Genomic DNA, 15,808 nt, shown 5'->3' with positions numbered 1-15,808 from the left:
AGAGAGAGAGAGAGAGAGAGAGGAGAGAGAGAGAGAGAGAGCAGAGAGAGAGCCGGATATGCTCGGAGTATTTAATAACGTTACATAGCTCCGGAGAAATCTCTCTCTCTTCCTCCTCCCCCTCACAGCCGGGCAGCGCAGCCCTGTCTTCAGTTTGTAAACAACGCTATTATTAGCTAACGTTAGCTTAATGCTAGCTAGCTGGCCACCTATTACTTCATGGAAACGGAGTAACGTCAAGCCGAGCCCACTACACCAGTACACGCATGAACTCGACACAACTTACCCCCGTTGCCAACGTTCGGTCGAGCGGAGCCGGAGCCCATCCTACACCAGTACACGCGTAACGTTAATAAATGCTCCGGCCAGCTGGTACCGATACTGCAGAAAGTATCGGTACTTTGATATTTTTGACAACACTACAGTCGACTACGGCTCCTTTTGACCGATTAGTAGACTAATCGACTAATAGGGGTCAGCCCTACTTCCCACAAATTGTAAACACCCAAAGAGACTTTGAAAACATGGCAAATAACTCAAAACTCCCATACACCCGCATTTCATTGTATACTTGTATGCCGTGACAATTAAAACTCTTGACTTGACTTGACTTGACTACTGGGAGAAATACAACAATGTGCAAACACAGCAGCAAGATTTGTGAGCTGCTGTGACAAGAAAAGGACATCCAATGGAATACAACCACCATAAAGACTGTCAATCATACAAGCAATTCCTTCTGTACTGTACTGATTTATTCTGATTTCTCTGTTTGATTGTTTTGTTTGGCTTTGGAAATGTAAACGTATGTTTCCCATGTCAATAAAGCTCATTTGAATTGAATTGAATACAATTTAATTTAATTGAGAGACACTGGTGTTGTGTGAAGAGACATTAGAGAGACAGATGGGCTGTTCTGTTGGCCTCCAACTAACATCTGGGACTGGTTTACATCACACACACACGCACACATGCACACACGCACACATGCACACACACGCACACATGCACACAGCTGTAGCAGGTTGCAGTCAGTGTGTTAGTTCAGGTGAATGTTAGATGTCTTATACAAAGAGTCCTGTAGTCAGAGAGAGAGCTATATTGTTGAAACAGAAGCGTTAATGGCTTGGATTTAGGGGGGAGGGGTCGCCAGTTGATTTGGACCCTCTGCTTAAAAAGCCTGACTGGGGCTATATTTTGCACTATATTTCCTGGCCTGAATGATTTCCCAGTCCGGCCCTGGTTAAAAGCCTCCAATGCTTATTAGTGTGTGTACGTTTGAACGTTTGCATGTTTCAACCATACATTTCCATTTATACATTTTTTTTTATACCTCCTATAATAGTGGGGGTCGCGGCTCTCTGACACCGTTATTTGGGGGTCGCGGCCTGAAAAGTTTGGGAACCCCTGTACTATACTGTTCTACTGTGTTTACTCTACTCTGTTTTATTCCATTCTAATGTACTCTACTTTGTTCTACTCTCCTCTCCTCTGTTCTACCATACTGCACCCCGTTCTACTCTTCTATTCTACTGCAGTCTACTCTATACTAGTGTTGTCAAAAATATTGAAATATCGATACATATCGATACTGAATATTTAAAATGGTTTCGATACTCATTTCCCGAAGTATCGATACTTTCTGCAGTACCGATACCAGCTAGCTTGCTCCCGCAAGTTGTTGACAGACAGACGCGCTGCCAGAGCACGCTTGCCCTTCCGCCGCCTCCTCCTCCTCAGAGACCGGCAACAGACACAAGCTGCTGCAGCCTCCTCCCCCTCACAGCCGGGAGCCCTGTCTTCAGTTTGTAAACAAAGCTATTATTAGCTAACATTAGCTGTCGTTCCTCCGTTAGCTTATGCTAGCTAGCTGGCCACATTTATAATTACTTCATGGAAACGGAGTAACGCCGAGCCCACCCACACTACACCAGTACACGCATGAACTCGACACAACTACCCCGTTTCCAACGTTAGGTCGAGCGGAGCCCATCCTACATTAGTACACGCATGAACTCGACACAACGTTACCCCGCCTCCATGAAGTGTCCAATTAGCAGCAATGTTGTTGAAAATGTAACGTTAATAAATGCTCCGAGCATAGCTCCGGAGAAATCTCCCTCTCTCTCTCTCTCTCAAGTACCCTTGTTTTCGGGTCATAACTAGAAAGGTGCGCTCAGTAGACCTCAAATCTCCAGCAGCCACTCTCTCTCTCTCTCTCTCTCTCTCTCTCTCTCTCTCTCTCTCTCTCTCTCTCTCTCTCTCTCTCTCTCTCTCTCTGATCTAAAGATAAACAAAGGGTTTTAAAAGTGTTATATTTATCTTCTCTTATAGTATCAGAGAGAAGCTGAGGAGAATCAACCAGCAACAAAAACTAAATTTGTTTAAAATTAAATTAAAAAAAAAAATATATATATATATATATATATATATATATATATTTTTTTTTTTATGGTATCGAAGTATCGATACTTTTCAAGGTATCGTATCGAAGTCGAAATTCCAGTATCGTGACAACACTGCTCTATACTCTACCTTGTTCTACTCTGAAATAACTTTACAGGACATTATGACCGTAGAGATTTAAATATGTCAAACTTCAACAGATTTTTCTGTGTAAAAAAACGAATTACCGGATAAGGGGAACTCCTGGGCCCTCATTTATCAATAATGCGTAGAAAGTAGGGGTGTAACGGTACACAAAAACCACGGTACGGTACGTACCTCGGTTTTGAAGTCAAGGTTCGGTACGTTTTCGGTACAGTGGGGGAAAGTTTGGCTTTCCATGTTCCACTCAGGGGTGATGTAGTGTGCAGTAACTAATTGTACTTGTAGGGCTGTCAACGAATATTCTATATTGAAAAGAATAATCGACTTGTAAAAAAATTTAAGAATATTAATAATTATATTAGATTGTGAAAAAAACAGCCCCTGTGGGCGGTCGTTAGTGGTTAACATACCGTTGTATTCGTTCGGTACACTACACAGCCGTTCGGTACGGTACGGTACACACTGAAACTTGTTCAGTTGGGTACTGATACGTGTACCTTTACACCCCTAGTAGAAAGTGTTCTCTTTTCGTTCCTACGCACGGAATTTAGAATGTCTCTACGCACAGGAAATCGGGATTTATCAACCGTGCGTGCACAGGTCGTACGCACACTGTGTTGATATACCAATTGTTCTTACCGTCTATGCTTGTGCACGATTCTAAGCATTTGCATACAGAACCGCCCCTAATTAACGATATATGGTAATGAAACACCCGCATGAGCACATGCCTGTTTGTGGAATGTGGCTAAGCGAACTATTATGAGAAACTTCACCGAGCGAGATTGATCACGGAGGTCATCTAACCAACAAATTTAAGGTAGAAAGCATTTCGTTGTGAACAATCTTATTTGGAAACATGACACACAAAATAATAGTATTTAGCTTTTTATTTTAAACAATATTTAATCGTATGATTTTAAATATTTGCGCGCGTGAGCCCGTTATAATTGCGCTCCTGTTGGGTTGGTCAGAGTCATTAACTATGGCTTCTGTTAACAGAACTCAACTTAGGGCGACAATAATGTGGTCAAGAGGCATGGTTTCTATCTTGTGCCTGAACTGGCGTGGCTTCTTTTATTCACTAAGCAGCAGTAGTACAACTCTTCTCTCTCTGAGAGACGTTGGAGGAGAGAACGAAAGGGGTGGATACCTTTCCTTTTATAGTTGCCATAAGGTAGGGTACCTGGGTGGCTCCGCCTAGAGCGCCCTCTGGTGGGAGCAGATATATATATACAACTAGACCATCACTGGTGGAGACAATCACATGCAGGTAAACAGTTACCAGTGTAAACAGTCATATTGCACAGTTAGACAGTTACTAACAATCCTATACAGAGCCTCTGATCTCAACAGCTTCAGTGGATAACCCCGATCACCTGCATTTAAATAGTATTTTAATTACAGATTAAACCCCAGTAATAACATTACAATTGAATTAAATACAATTAGGCCTGAATGAGTAGTTCCTCCCGGCCACCCGACCGGCAATGACATGTATCATAGCAGAAAAAAAACAGCTCCCTGCGGAGCGCACCCCGCGACAAGTCTTCTGATAACGCAAGATAAACCATGCTGCATTCATTGGGAAAGACCTGTTCCAAATGCTATTTATAGGGTTTGACAATAATTACACTCATGTCTCTATTTTACAATGAACTATAATTAATTATGAGTCATACCGAACACATCGGTGTTGAAACTAATGCATGAAAGCTTATTCCGTCTGTTGCAGTTTTCCTATCGCGTGGTGCCATGTACGCACGGTCGGAGCTGTGCGTAGATGTACGCACAATCTCAAGCACACGTTCATATTGATAAATCCCCCACTTTGCTTAGAAATGATCGTACACACGGTGTACGCACATATCTGTGTTTATGCAGCATTGATAAATGAGGGCCCTGGTTCCTGTGTCCGCAAGTTTTTCCAAAGGGCGGTAATCATACATGGTTATGGTAATGATTACAATTTGAAACGGTAACAGTAACCGCTGGGAATCCTACCGTGTTTTTTTTTTAAATTTTTTTATATAAACATAAACATAACAAAATTAGACACGCAAGCATTAACAGTAAACATCCAATGAAATCAACATTTGAATCATTATAAATGTAGTTTATGAGATATATACCTAATACTTGCTATCTAATACCATACAAACGTATGCTCCTGCTCGCTCACCCCCCCCGGACCCCCACTTGGATAATCCATCCATTTTCATATGCTAGCTTTTATTCTCTCCACCACTTCTAACCAGATTGCAATGTTGGTAATGATTACAATTTGAAACGGTAACAGTAACCACTGGGAATCCTACCGTGGTTTATAGTAAAACCATAACCATCAGGAATCCTACCATGGTTTATAGTAAAACCATAACCACCAGGAATCCTACCATGGTTTATAGTAAAACCATAACCATCAGGAATCCTACCATGGTTTATAGTAAAACCATAACCATCAGGAATCCTACTGTGGTTTATAGTAAAACCCATAACTACTTCCTGTAGCGTGGCCCTATATTGGTATAGCTATCAATGGTTAAAAGGTTCCTGCAACAAACTGTAATCATTCCTCCATCAAGAGAACAATGGTTACTGATCATTAACTTTCTGTCTGTCGATCTGTCTACCTGCCTGTCTGTCTGTCTACCTGCCTGTCTGTCTGTCTGCCTGCATGTCTGTCTGCCTGCATGTCTACCTGCCTGCATGTCTGCCTGCCTGTCTGTCTACCTGCCCCGTCTGTGTCTTTCTACCTGCCCCGTCTGTCTGCCTGCCTGCCTCTGTCTGTCTGCCCTGTCTGTCTGTGTCTACCTGCCTGTCTGTCTACCGGTCTGTCCGTCTACCTGCCTGTCTGTCTGTCTACCTGTATATAATACCTGCACCTCAAAATAACTGTTTTGTTTCGTAGTGGCGTTTCAAATTGCCACTCTTCACAAGAGCTACCGTTTCTTGGCATATTGCAGCGATTTTCACTGTCGACTTTTCTTTTACTGGCCATCTTTGAACATGCCATATTTTTCTACTAGCTGCCTGCTGGCGAAACTAGGCTACCAGCTACAGTACCTGCAGATTAGACTACCTGTAGATGCGCTGTCGACTCTCGCTCTGACTCGGACCAGTTGAAAGAGACGACACGCATTCCGTGAAGACCCGCCCTACTCTGCCTCTGATTCGCAGACTGTGGGTGGGGGGAGAAACGTGAGTTTGAGACCCCTGATGTAGATGGATGGGTTAGTGTTACATTGAGTCCACTGAGCATCCTGATGGCCTGGGGATCTTGTCAAGTCACAGTAGAACAGTAATATCATGTTTTACCTGCTCTACCACTGCACAGAAGTGTATAATGGTACCAATGGTTGCAGGCAGCCATGTTGGAAGAGAGTATTCATGTCTCTCCTCCTCCTCTCTCGCTCTCTCTAGTGATGCAGCAACAGCAACAACAACAGCAACACCATCATCATCACCAGCAGCAACACCTGCAGGCCCCAAACCAGACCATGGGCTCGCCCAGCTCCCTGGCCCAGCAACACAGCACCTCCGGGGGGATGATGGCGCTGGCCGTTCCCCTGGGAGCCGGGGCTTCTGGTGTTAGTGGAGCTGGAGGTGTTCAAGGTTAGTCGCTTCACTGGAGGAAGTACATTTTTCACAGAATGTTTAGAATGCCTCCTCCATGTTGGAAGACACAGGGGTCAAGTTATAATAACAGGCTATCTGCAGGGTTTTAAAACGTTTATTACATTATAATAACAGGCTATCTGCAGGGGTTTAAAATGTGTATTACATTATAATAACAGGCTATCTGCAGGGGTTTTAAAATGTTTATTACATTATAATAACAGGCTATCTGCAGGGGTTTAAAACATTTATTACATTATAATACCAGGCTATCTGCAGGGGTTTAAAATGTGTATTACATTATAATAACAGGCTATCTGCAGGGGTTTAAAACATTTATTACATTATAATACCAGGCTATCTGCAGGGTTTTAAAACATTTATTACATTCTGAATTCTGAATTTAAAGCCTTAAGCCCGATCCACCCGGTACCAAATTGAGATTTATTTCACGTCATAAATAGATCAATACAGTCATCTAAAATTGTGCAATAGTGCAGTGCAATAAAATTGTTGGATTTCAGTGGTTTTACTAACTTATTACACTGTGGATTTCTGATGTGGTCTAGACCTGAACCAGTTTGATGTGGTCTAGACCCGAACCAGTTTGATGTGGTCTAGACCCGAACCAGTTTGATGTGGTCTAGACCTGAACCAGTTTGATGTGGTCTAGACCTGAACCAGTTTGATGTGGTATAGTCCTGAACCAGTTTGATGTGGTCTAGACCCGAACCAGTTTGATGTGGTATAGTCCTGAACCAGTTTGATGTGGTCTAGTCCTGAACCAGTTTGATGTGGTCTAGACCCGAACCAGTTTGATGTGGTATAGTCCTGAACCAGTTTGATGTGGTCTAGACCTGAACCAGTTTGATGTGGTCTAGACCCGAACCAGTTTGATGTGGTCTAGTCCCGAACCAGTTTGATGTGGTCTAGACCCGAACCAGTTTGATGTGGTCTAGTCCTGAACCAGTTTGATGTGGTCTAGACCTGAACCAGTTTGATGTGGTCTAGTCCTGAACCAGTTTGATGTGGTCTAGACCCGAACCAGTTTGATGTGGTCTAGTCCTGAACCAGTTTGATGTGGTCTAGACCTGAACCAGTTTGATGTGGTCTAGTCCTGAACCAGTTTGATGTGGTCTAGACCCGAACCAGTTTGATGTGGTCTAGTCCTGAACCAGTTTCAGACCAGATTGTGTTTCCTCTCCAGGTGTGAACGTCAGCGGGAAGATCAGACTTCAGAGAATCCAGATGGAGAGAGAGAGAATACAACGGAGACAGGAGGAACTGATGAGACAGGTGACTGTTGACACACACACATACACACACACACACACACACACACACATACATACACACATACACACACACACATACACACATACACACATACACACACACACATACATACAGACACATACATACACACACACATACACACACACACACACACACACACACACACACACACACACACACACACACACACACACACACAGAATACAGACTGACAGTGAATATGAAAACCAAAATCATGACCTTCCAAAAAAGATCCCGGTTACAGAACAATGACTCAGAATTCAAAGTAGGTGGGACCCAAATAGAACAAACAAATGGCTGTACATATCTAGGGTTACAAATCAGTTCCACTGGACATTTCTGTTCAGCTGTCAAGGAACTCAAGGAGAAGGCAAAAAGCGTTCAGTTAAAATCCAAATTCCAATCAGGACATGGCTCAAAATATTTTAATCAATTATAGAATCGATTGCACTGTACGGCAGTGAGGTATGGGGCCCTTTATTAGTAACGGATTGGGCAAAATGGGACAAAAATCCAATTGAGATCCTGCATGTAGAGTTCTGCAAAACAATTCTCCAGGTACAAAGGAAAAGCCCAAACTCTGCATGCAGGGCGGAATTAGGACAATATCCGTTACTCATAAATATATGCATAAAAGATCAATAAAATTCTGGAGCCATATTAAAAAAAGTGACCCCGCCTGTTATCATCATAAAGCCTGGCCTGCCAAGAGCTGGACCTACAAAGGAGCCCCTTTTGTCAACTCGTAATGAAACTTGCTGACATCTCACACTCTGACATCACAAACCCTAGCCAGCCTCAGAAGATTAGACCTAACCAAATTATAACCAAAGAAAAAGATAAATGCATTACTTATTGGAATCAACTCGCACAATCGCAACACAAATTAGAAACATATTTGGCCCTAAACAGACAGTATACTGTGGCAGACTACCTCAGCACAGTAACTGATAAGAATCTAAGAAAGACTTTGACAATGTACAGACTGAGTGACCATGGTTTGGCGATAGAGAAGGGCAGACACAGACAGACCTGGCTGCCCAGAGAGGAGAGGCTGTGCTGTCTTTGATGAGCGAGCCGTAGAGACAGAATTACACTTCCTAACACAATGTGAAAATTACAGAAATATTAGGGAGGAGTTCTTTCCAAAAATTTAAATAATTTTCCCAGAATTCCAAAGTATGACAGAAGTGCAGAAATTGCCATTCCTCCTGGGGGAACAGAAAGAATGTGCCGTTTTAGCTGCAAAATATGTCAATTCATGTCACAAGAAAAGGGACAACCAGTAGGACACATATACTGTATATACATGTACCATGTTTTACTCACCGCACCATCTCCTGTATTTACTTTAATTTCTTTGATCTTATATTGTTTTGTTGTTTGTCATACTTGTGCTTTGGCAACATTTGTGAAATTTCATGTCAATAAAGCCTTTTGAATTGAATACAAAAAGACAGGAGGGACACTTTCTCTCTCTCTCTCCTCTTCTCTCTCTCCCCTCTTCTCTCTCTCTCCTCTTCTCTCTCTCCCCTCTTCTCTCTCTCTCTCCCCTCTTCTCTCTCTCTTCTCTCTCTCTCTCTCTCTCTCTCTCTCTCTCTCTCTCTCTCTCTCTCTCTCTCTCTCTCTCCCCTCCTCTCTCTCTCTCCCCTCTCTCTCTCTCTCTCCTCTTCTCTCTCCCCTCTTCTCTCTCTCTCCCCTCTTCTCTCTCTCTCTCTCTCTTCTCTCTCTCTCTCCCCTCTTCTCTCTCTCTCTCCCCTCTTCTCTCTCTCTCTCTCTCTCTCTCTCTCTCTCTCTCTCCCATCTTCTCTCTTCTCTCTCTCCTCTCTCTCTCTCTCTCTCTCTCTCTCTCTCTCTCTCTCTCTCTCTCTCTCTCTCTCTCTCTCTCTCTCTCTCTCTCTCTCTCTCTCTCTCTCTCTCTCTCTCTCTCTCTCTCTCTCTCTCTGACACACATTGTTTTCACATAGGCACACACTGCATGTGTATATACACATGTACAGTTGCACACACAGGTTAACATGCACACATATCACAGATGATCACACACGCGCACACACACACACACACACACACACACACACACACACACACACACACATACATACACACAGCTTGTCTGTACAGTGACCTCACAGAGGTCTTTATCTTAAGAAGTGTTTATCTTATCCAGAATTCCTTGGCTCTTAGACGGGCCACCCTGAACAATACTGTTCTGTCTGGCGTGTGTGTGCGTGCGTGTGTGGTCAGGTCGTCTTGTGTATATTAGTGTTTCCGTTGTTCCTAACTACAGTGTTTAATATAGCTGGACTCTATCTCCTTAAAGGTACAACATTTACCCAAAAGTCGCCGTTTGGCGGCATTAGAGATTCTACCTAAATATTCAGATTAAACTAACATAATATATCTCAGCCTCAGCTCACCTCCAGGATTAAAATAAATATTCAGATGAAAGTACAAGTTAGCTAGTGTATGTATATGTATGTATGTAAATATATATTTCAACTACAGATGAACCTACACCAGTGTTTTCTAAACGTTAAAGGGATGCAAAGTCAATGAGTCGAGTTCCTGTCTGGAATAATAGTAGTTCCTGTCTGGAATAGTAGGGTTCCTGTCTAATAGTAGAGTTCCTGTCTGGAATAGTAGAGTTCCTGTCTAATAGTAGTTCCTGTCTGTAATAGTAGAGTTCCTGTCTAGAATAGTAGAGTTCCTGTCTAATAGTAGAGTTCCTGTCTGTAATAGTAGAGTTCCTGTCTGTAATAGTAGAGTTCCTGTCTAATAGTAGATTTCCTGTCTGGAATAGTAGAGTTCCTGTCTAATAGTAGAGTTCCTGTCTAATAGTAGAGTTCCTGTCTGGAATAGTAGAGTTCCTGTCTGGAATAATAGAGTTCCTGTCTGGAATAGTAGAGTTCCTGTCTAATAGTAGAGTTCCTGTCTAATAGTAGAGTTCCTGTCTAGAATAGTAGAGTTCCTGTCTAATAGTAGAGGAGTTCCTGTCTAATAGTAGAGTTCCTGTCTAATAGTAGAGTTCCTGTCTAGAATAGTAGAGTTCCTGTCTAATAGTAGAGTTCCTGTCTAATAGTAGAGGAGTTCCTGTCTAATAGTAGAGGAGTTCCTGTCTAATAGTAGAGTTCCTGTCTAATAGTAGAGTTCCTGTCTAGAATAGTAGAGTTCCTGTCTAATAGTAGAGTTCCTGTCTGTAATAGTAGAGTTCCTGTCTAATAGTAGAGGAGTTCCTGTCTAATAGTAGAGTTCCTGTCTAATAGTAGAGTTCCTGTCTAATAGTAGAGTTCCTGTCTAATAGTAGAGTTTCTGTCTAATCTAATAGTAGAGTTCCTGTCTAATAGTAGAGTTCCTGTCTGGAATAGTAGAGTTCCTGTCTGTAATAGTAGAGTTCCTGTCTGGAATAGTAGAGTTCCTGTCTAATAGTAGAGTTCCTGTCTAATAGTAGAGTTCCTGTCTAATAGTAGAGTTCCTGTATGTAATAGTAGAGTTCCTGTCTGGAATAGTAGAGTTCCTGTCTGGAATAGTAGAGTTCCTGTCTAGAATAGTAGAGTTCCTGAGTTCCTGTCTAATAGTAGAGTTCATGTCTAATAGTAGAGTTCCTGTCTAATAGTAGAGTTCCTGTCTAATAGTAGAGTTCCTGTCTAATAGTAGAGTTCCTGTCTGTAATAGTAGAGTTCCTGTCTAATAGTAGAGTTCCTGTCTAGAATAGTAGAGTTCCTGTCTAATAGTAGAGTTCCTGTCTAGAATAGTAGAGTTCCTGTCTAATAGTAGAGTTCCTGTAGAGTTCCTGTCTGGAATAGTAGAGTTCCTGTCTAATAGTAGAGTTCCTGTCTAATAGTAGAGTTCCTGTCTAATAGTAGAGTTCCTGTCTGTAATAGTAGAGTTCCTCTCCAATAGTAGAGTTCCTGTCTAGAATAGTAGAGTTCCTGTCTGGAATAGTAGAGTTCCTGTCTAATAGTAGAGTTCCTGTCTAATAGTAGAGTTCCTGTCTAATAGTAGAGTTCCTGTCTAATAGTAGAGTTCCTGTCTGTAATAGTAGAGTTCCTGTCTGGAATAGTAGAGTTCCTGTCTAATAGTAGAAAGACATAAATATAGGCAACAAGATTGACTCAGAATATGTAATAACAGTGTAAACAATATAATTAACTCAGAATATTTAAATATGAGAAAAGTAAACGGTGTACACACGGTGCAGGTGAGTGTCTGGACCCTAACTGCCATGATATACGACACGTCATACGTTTGTGCAGGTTTTTGGTGGTTAAGAGTCAGACATTCCTAATAGCTTTAAATAGCTTTCACTTGGTAGACACCGTCTACCATGGGGCGCTGAGATTCATCACTGGTTGTAAGCAGGGGGCGAAATTTAAGCCTGCCGCCCGCCAGGGGCGCTCAGTTTTTACCTTTGGCGCTTGCCACTGAGAGGTCTGCCTGCCGTGTGGCGTGTAGACGTGTAGTTCATAACGATACTCTTATTTTGAAAATCTGTGCGAGTCTTATTTCCGCCCCAAGCGCAGCTAGAGTCATAATATCGATGGCTCCGGCAGTTAGCAACATTCAGTTCGTATGATACTCTTATTTTGAAAAAATACGTGGCAACGAGTCATATCTGCCCAGCCCTGCAGCGGGATACTATTGGCTTCTGCTCGTATCAACACAGAGGCAGTCTGCTGAGTCTAGATCGGACCTCCATGAGCTACCGTTACTGTTTAAACAATGACCCAGTCAACTATTCACTTTTAGTTTAATACATGACGAGGCATTGTCTAACGGTATCTAGCTGGCTAGCTACTGATAGCTGCTGATATCAACAAATGCTCCAGCAATAGTCGACTCGAGTGCATAATACCTCCGTTCCCTCGTTAGCTAGCTCACGTTAGCTAGCTCATGTTAGATCTTTATGTCCCAGTAAACTAAATTGTCTTAACGTTATCTAGCGGGCTAGCAGTAGCTACAGATAGCTCCTGATATCAATGTCTTATAACATTGATTCAATGCGTATTCTAGCTGAGGGCTTGATGAATGTGATTTGACCAAAGAACCGTAACATTATACACCAATAGGGTCCAGCTGCAGCGCCGGAGAATCCTTGCATGCTGAATGTAGAGTATTAGTATAGGGTCTAGCTGCATCGCCGGAGAATCCTTGCTGGAGCTGGAGGCTACTCAAGTATACACACAGACAGTGGAGCTGTTTGCAGATAGCGAGCATTTTGACTTATTGCGTGGTGGCGATGTCTCGCAGATAATACAACTACAAGTATGATTATATAATATATATTTTATTTAAAACATTTTTTTTATATAAAATATATATATATATATATTTTTTTTAATCAAAAAAAATTTGGCAGGTAAGAAATATGCTTGGCGGGTAGATTCTTCCCATCTACCCGCCACTGGCCGGTGAGTCAAAAAGTTAATTTCGCTCCCTGGTTGTAAGCCCCTTACCCATCATTGTACCCTCTGCTCACTTCTGAATTGGACGTCTCTACACTTGCGTGGGACTCTCCACTGGTACCGCTTCATCTATAAATCTCTCCTCGGTCTGTTCCCCTCTCACCGGTCGTCCTTCATGGTGCGGAAACAGAGTAGTTTTGTACCATTTCTCTCTGTACCATTTTCCCGGCCCGCACAGAACTCGATAAAAACAGCTTTTCCTATTCTGCCCGTTCTACGTGGAACTTGGTTCAGAAGGAACTGAGGCTCCCGAACCTATTTCCCATTGGAGATTTTAAGCTTCTTATACGTAATATAGAAAGGGCATCCATGGGGGCCTGTTCTTGTTCTCGCTCTTAATTTAATTGATCTAGATTTTAGCCTCTCTTTGACTTTTAGTTGTGTTACTTGTCTTGTATTTGTCTGGAACTTGTTTTATGTATTTATGTTTGTTTGGTGGATCAGGTCGCTCTTGTAAATGAGACGATGTCTCAATGAGATTTCTACCTGTATGGTATGAAATGAATAGCTTGGGGTCAGAGGGGCTTCTATGTGTCACATATGTTATAGTGGCTTCTCAACAAAACAATAGCCACCATCCATGTGAAGAGCGGGCGTTTCCTGATGCACAAATCCTCCACAATCCAGAAAATAATAAGCGGAGATCCAGCGTTAAAATTCCCCCAAAAAATTGCATTTATTTGCTTTAACGTTAACAAAGACATTATCTACAGTTTCAACATGAATCAAAAACGATGAATCCAATAAAACAATTTTTGTTTGCGTGGTCAAGTGTGTGGTCAAAAACGGTTTCGCTTTGCGTCTAACTAGGACTCCCAGGTGAGCAGCATCTCATTGATTATTATTTAGGCCCTCGACAGGTAAGTAGCGTCTCACTGATCACACAGATTTATATCAATAGTTACCTGAAGAGGCAATCGGGGTAAGGTAAGCATAATATACCTAGGTATATAAATATAAGTAATATACACATACTTTCCACACATAAACCATAACTAAGGCAAGTATAATAATATAATACATTCATATTTTATGTTCTTAATTTCATATTTCACAGGTCAAATGAATCAAATCAACTTAAGTCCATTATGGCTCCAACACATGTAGAAAATCAATCGTTTGTTCTTTTACTCCGACATGTCACACGTGACTCAAACGGTGGAAATTGTCAAATATGAAGAACCAGACCAGCAGGTTTTTGAGTTATGTGTTTTCTCTCTTTCTTCTCACCCCCCCCCCCCCCCATGCTCCTTACCTTCTGCTCCAGGAGGTCGCTCTGTGCAGACAGCTCCCTATGGAGGCAGATAGCCTGGCCTCAGCTCTGCCCCCTGCTGGTGGAGGTCAGAGTAACAACAACATGCCCACCAGTGGCTCAGACCCGTTCCTCAACAGGTGAGTCAGGACATGGTTAGAGGGTTCTGCAGAAGGTACCATATCCACACCGGTACAGAGACCAGACCAACGGCGGCGCTATGACCAAATAAGATTTAGACGTAGACTAGATTCATATCAGGATTTAGATAAAGCTTTGTACTTTTTGATAAAATGTCCTCCATTTATGTAGATTTTCTTGAGCTGGATGAATGTGACCTACTTGAGATTCAATTTGTCGAGCTTGCGAGAAGACGGAATACTTTGTTTAAGACCAAGCTGTAATCTGTATTTATGTCATCTGTATTTAGATACATTAAATGTAATGGAATAATGGAATGCGGCAACAGTATTTTTGGTGTCTTATAAAACCCATGAGGGTTGGGCACTTTGTGTGCATGACACGGAAATCAATCAATCAATTAAAACACATACAACTTGATTGACAAAGGTTGGAGATCTAGGTTTTAAACTGCAACAGAGGGGAGAATCTCAAGCTTTAAAGGTCCCCTATTGTAAAAATGGCCTTTTCCAGTGTTTTGCAGTGTACCAACACTGACTAAATGTGAAATCTGTACCAAGTCTAATTTCTGCAGTTCAGCTTAGGCCATGGTTACACAGACTGTTTTTGTTTTCGTTTTGAATACGTTTTGAATACGTTTGCTGTCCCTGTTGGATATAAATGCCGTTTTGGCAGGAAACGTTTTGGCCCTACTGAAAACGCTGAAATTGTGTTTCCGTTTTGGATACTCGCCAAAACTCGCCGACAACGTGTCGTGTAATCTGCGCGGAGCCGTTGTTGCTCAACGCCCATGCGCAGTAGATACCCACATCTGCGTGCCCTCACCAACGTCCGGTGACAACAGAGCTATAGCTGCAGCTACCATGTGTTGTCAAGTTATTGTTATAAGGACCCCAGTCCAAGCTACAACAGTCTGCATTCCCTTAACAATTGTTTGTATTGAGCCATATTGTATTGTACCCATTCTGCAATATGTTAAATAAAGTTTACATCCATTCATTCTGCTAGCATTAACGATTGCATGAGCAGCTGGCTAACGTTAGCTATCAGACCCTGTTAGCTCAGAGCTCCTCTTTCAATCTTAACGAGCATTAAACAAAATGGCCCAGTCATCTATTCACCTTTATCTATACACAAGGGGTTGTCTCTAATGTTATCTAGCTACTGATAGCTCCTGATATCAGTTTGGTGCTGGCTGGCTAACTGATGTGAGCTAACGTTAGCTGCTAGCCACAATGCTATACTGTTATAATGGCATATTCCATTCACGTTAGCATGTAGCTAACAACATCTGCAATCTTTTTTGAGACTAAACTATCCGCTCTTGGTGGTCACTTGTGTTGATGTTAGTTTTGTTTCATCAACAAATCATCAACAAACGAGGCAGAACACAGTGAATGTATCCGTTTTTGTTTATTGCACTTTATTTCTTGCTGAAAAATAATGCTTCATTGGCTAAAATGGC

At 42.1% G+C, this 15,808-nt stretch overlaps 1 protein-coding gene across 1 annotated transcript in view; it reads left to right on the top strand.

The window, feature by feature from the left end:
* Nucleotides 1-5,973: 5,973 nt before the first annotated feature.
* Nucleotides 5,974-15,808, top strand: part of LOC311248662 (WW domain-containing transcription regulator protein 1-like) — a gene marked incomplete at its 5' end in the record, with an annotated part of 14,669 nt that continues 4,834 nt past the window's right edge. Inside the window, 3 exons of the mRNA XM_084339510.1 lie at nucleotides 5,974-6,165; nucleotides 7,376-7,464; nucleotides 14,218-14,342. Of these exons, the coding sequence (XP_084195636.1) occupies nucleotides 5,974-6,165; nucleotides 7,376-7,464; nucleotides 14,218-14,342 (406 nt within the window). The remainder of the gene's footprint in view (nucleotides 6,166-7,375; nucleotides 7,465-14,217; nucleotides 14,343-15,808) is intronic.

Source organism: Notolepis coatsorum (assembly GCF_963971535.1).
Source record: "Notolepis coatsorum genome assembly, contig: SCAFFOLD_523, whole genome shotgun sequence".
NCBI classification, from domain to species: Eukaryota; Metazoa; Chordata; class Actinopteri; order Aulopiformes; family Paralepididae; genus Notolepis; species Notolepis coatsorum.
This window is presented reverse-complemented; position numbering and strand designations above follow the sequence as displayed.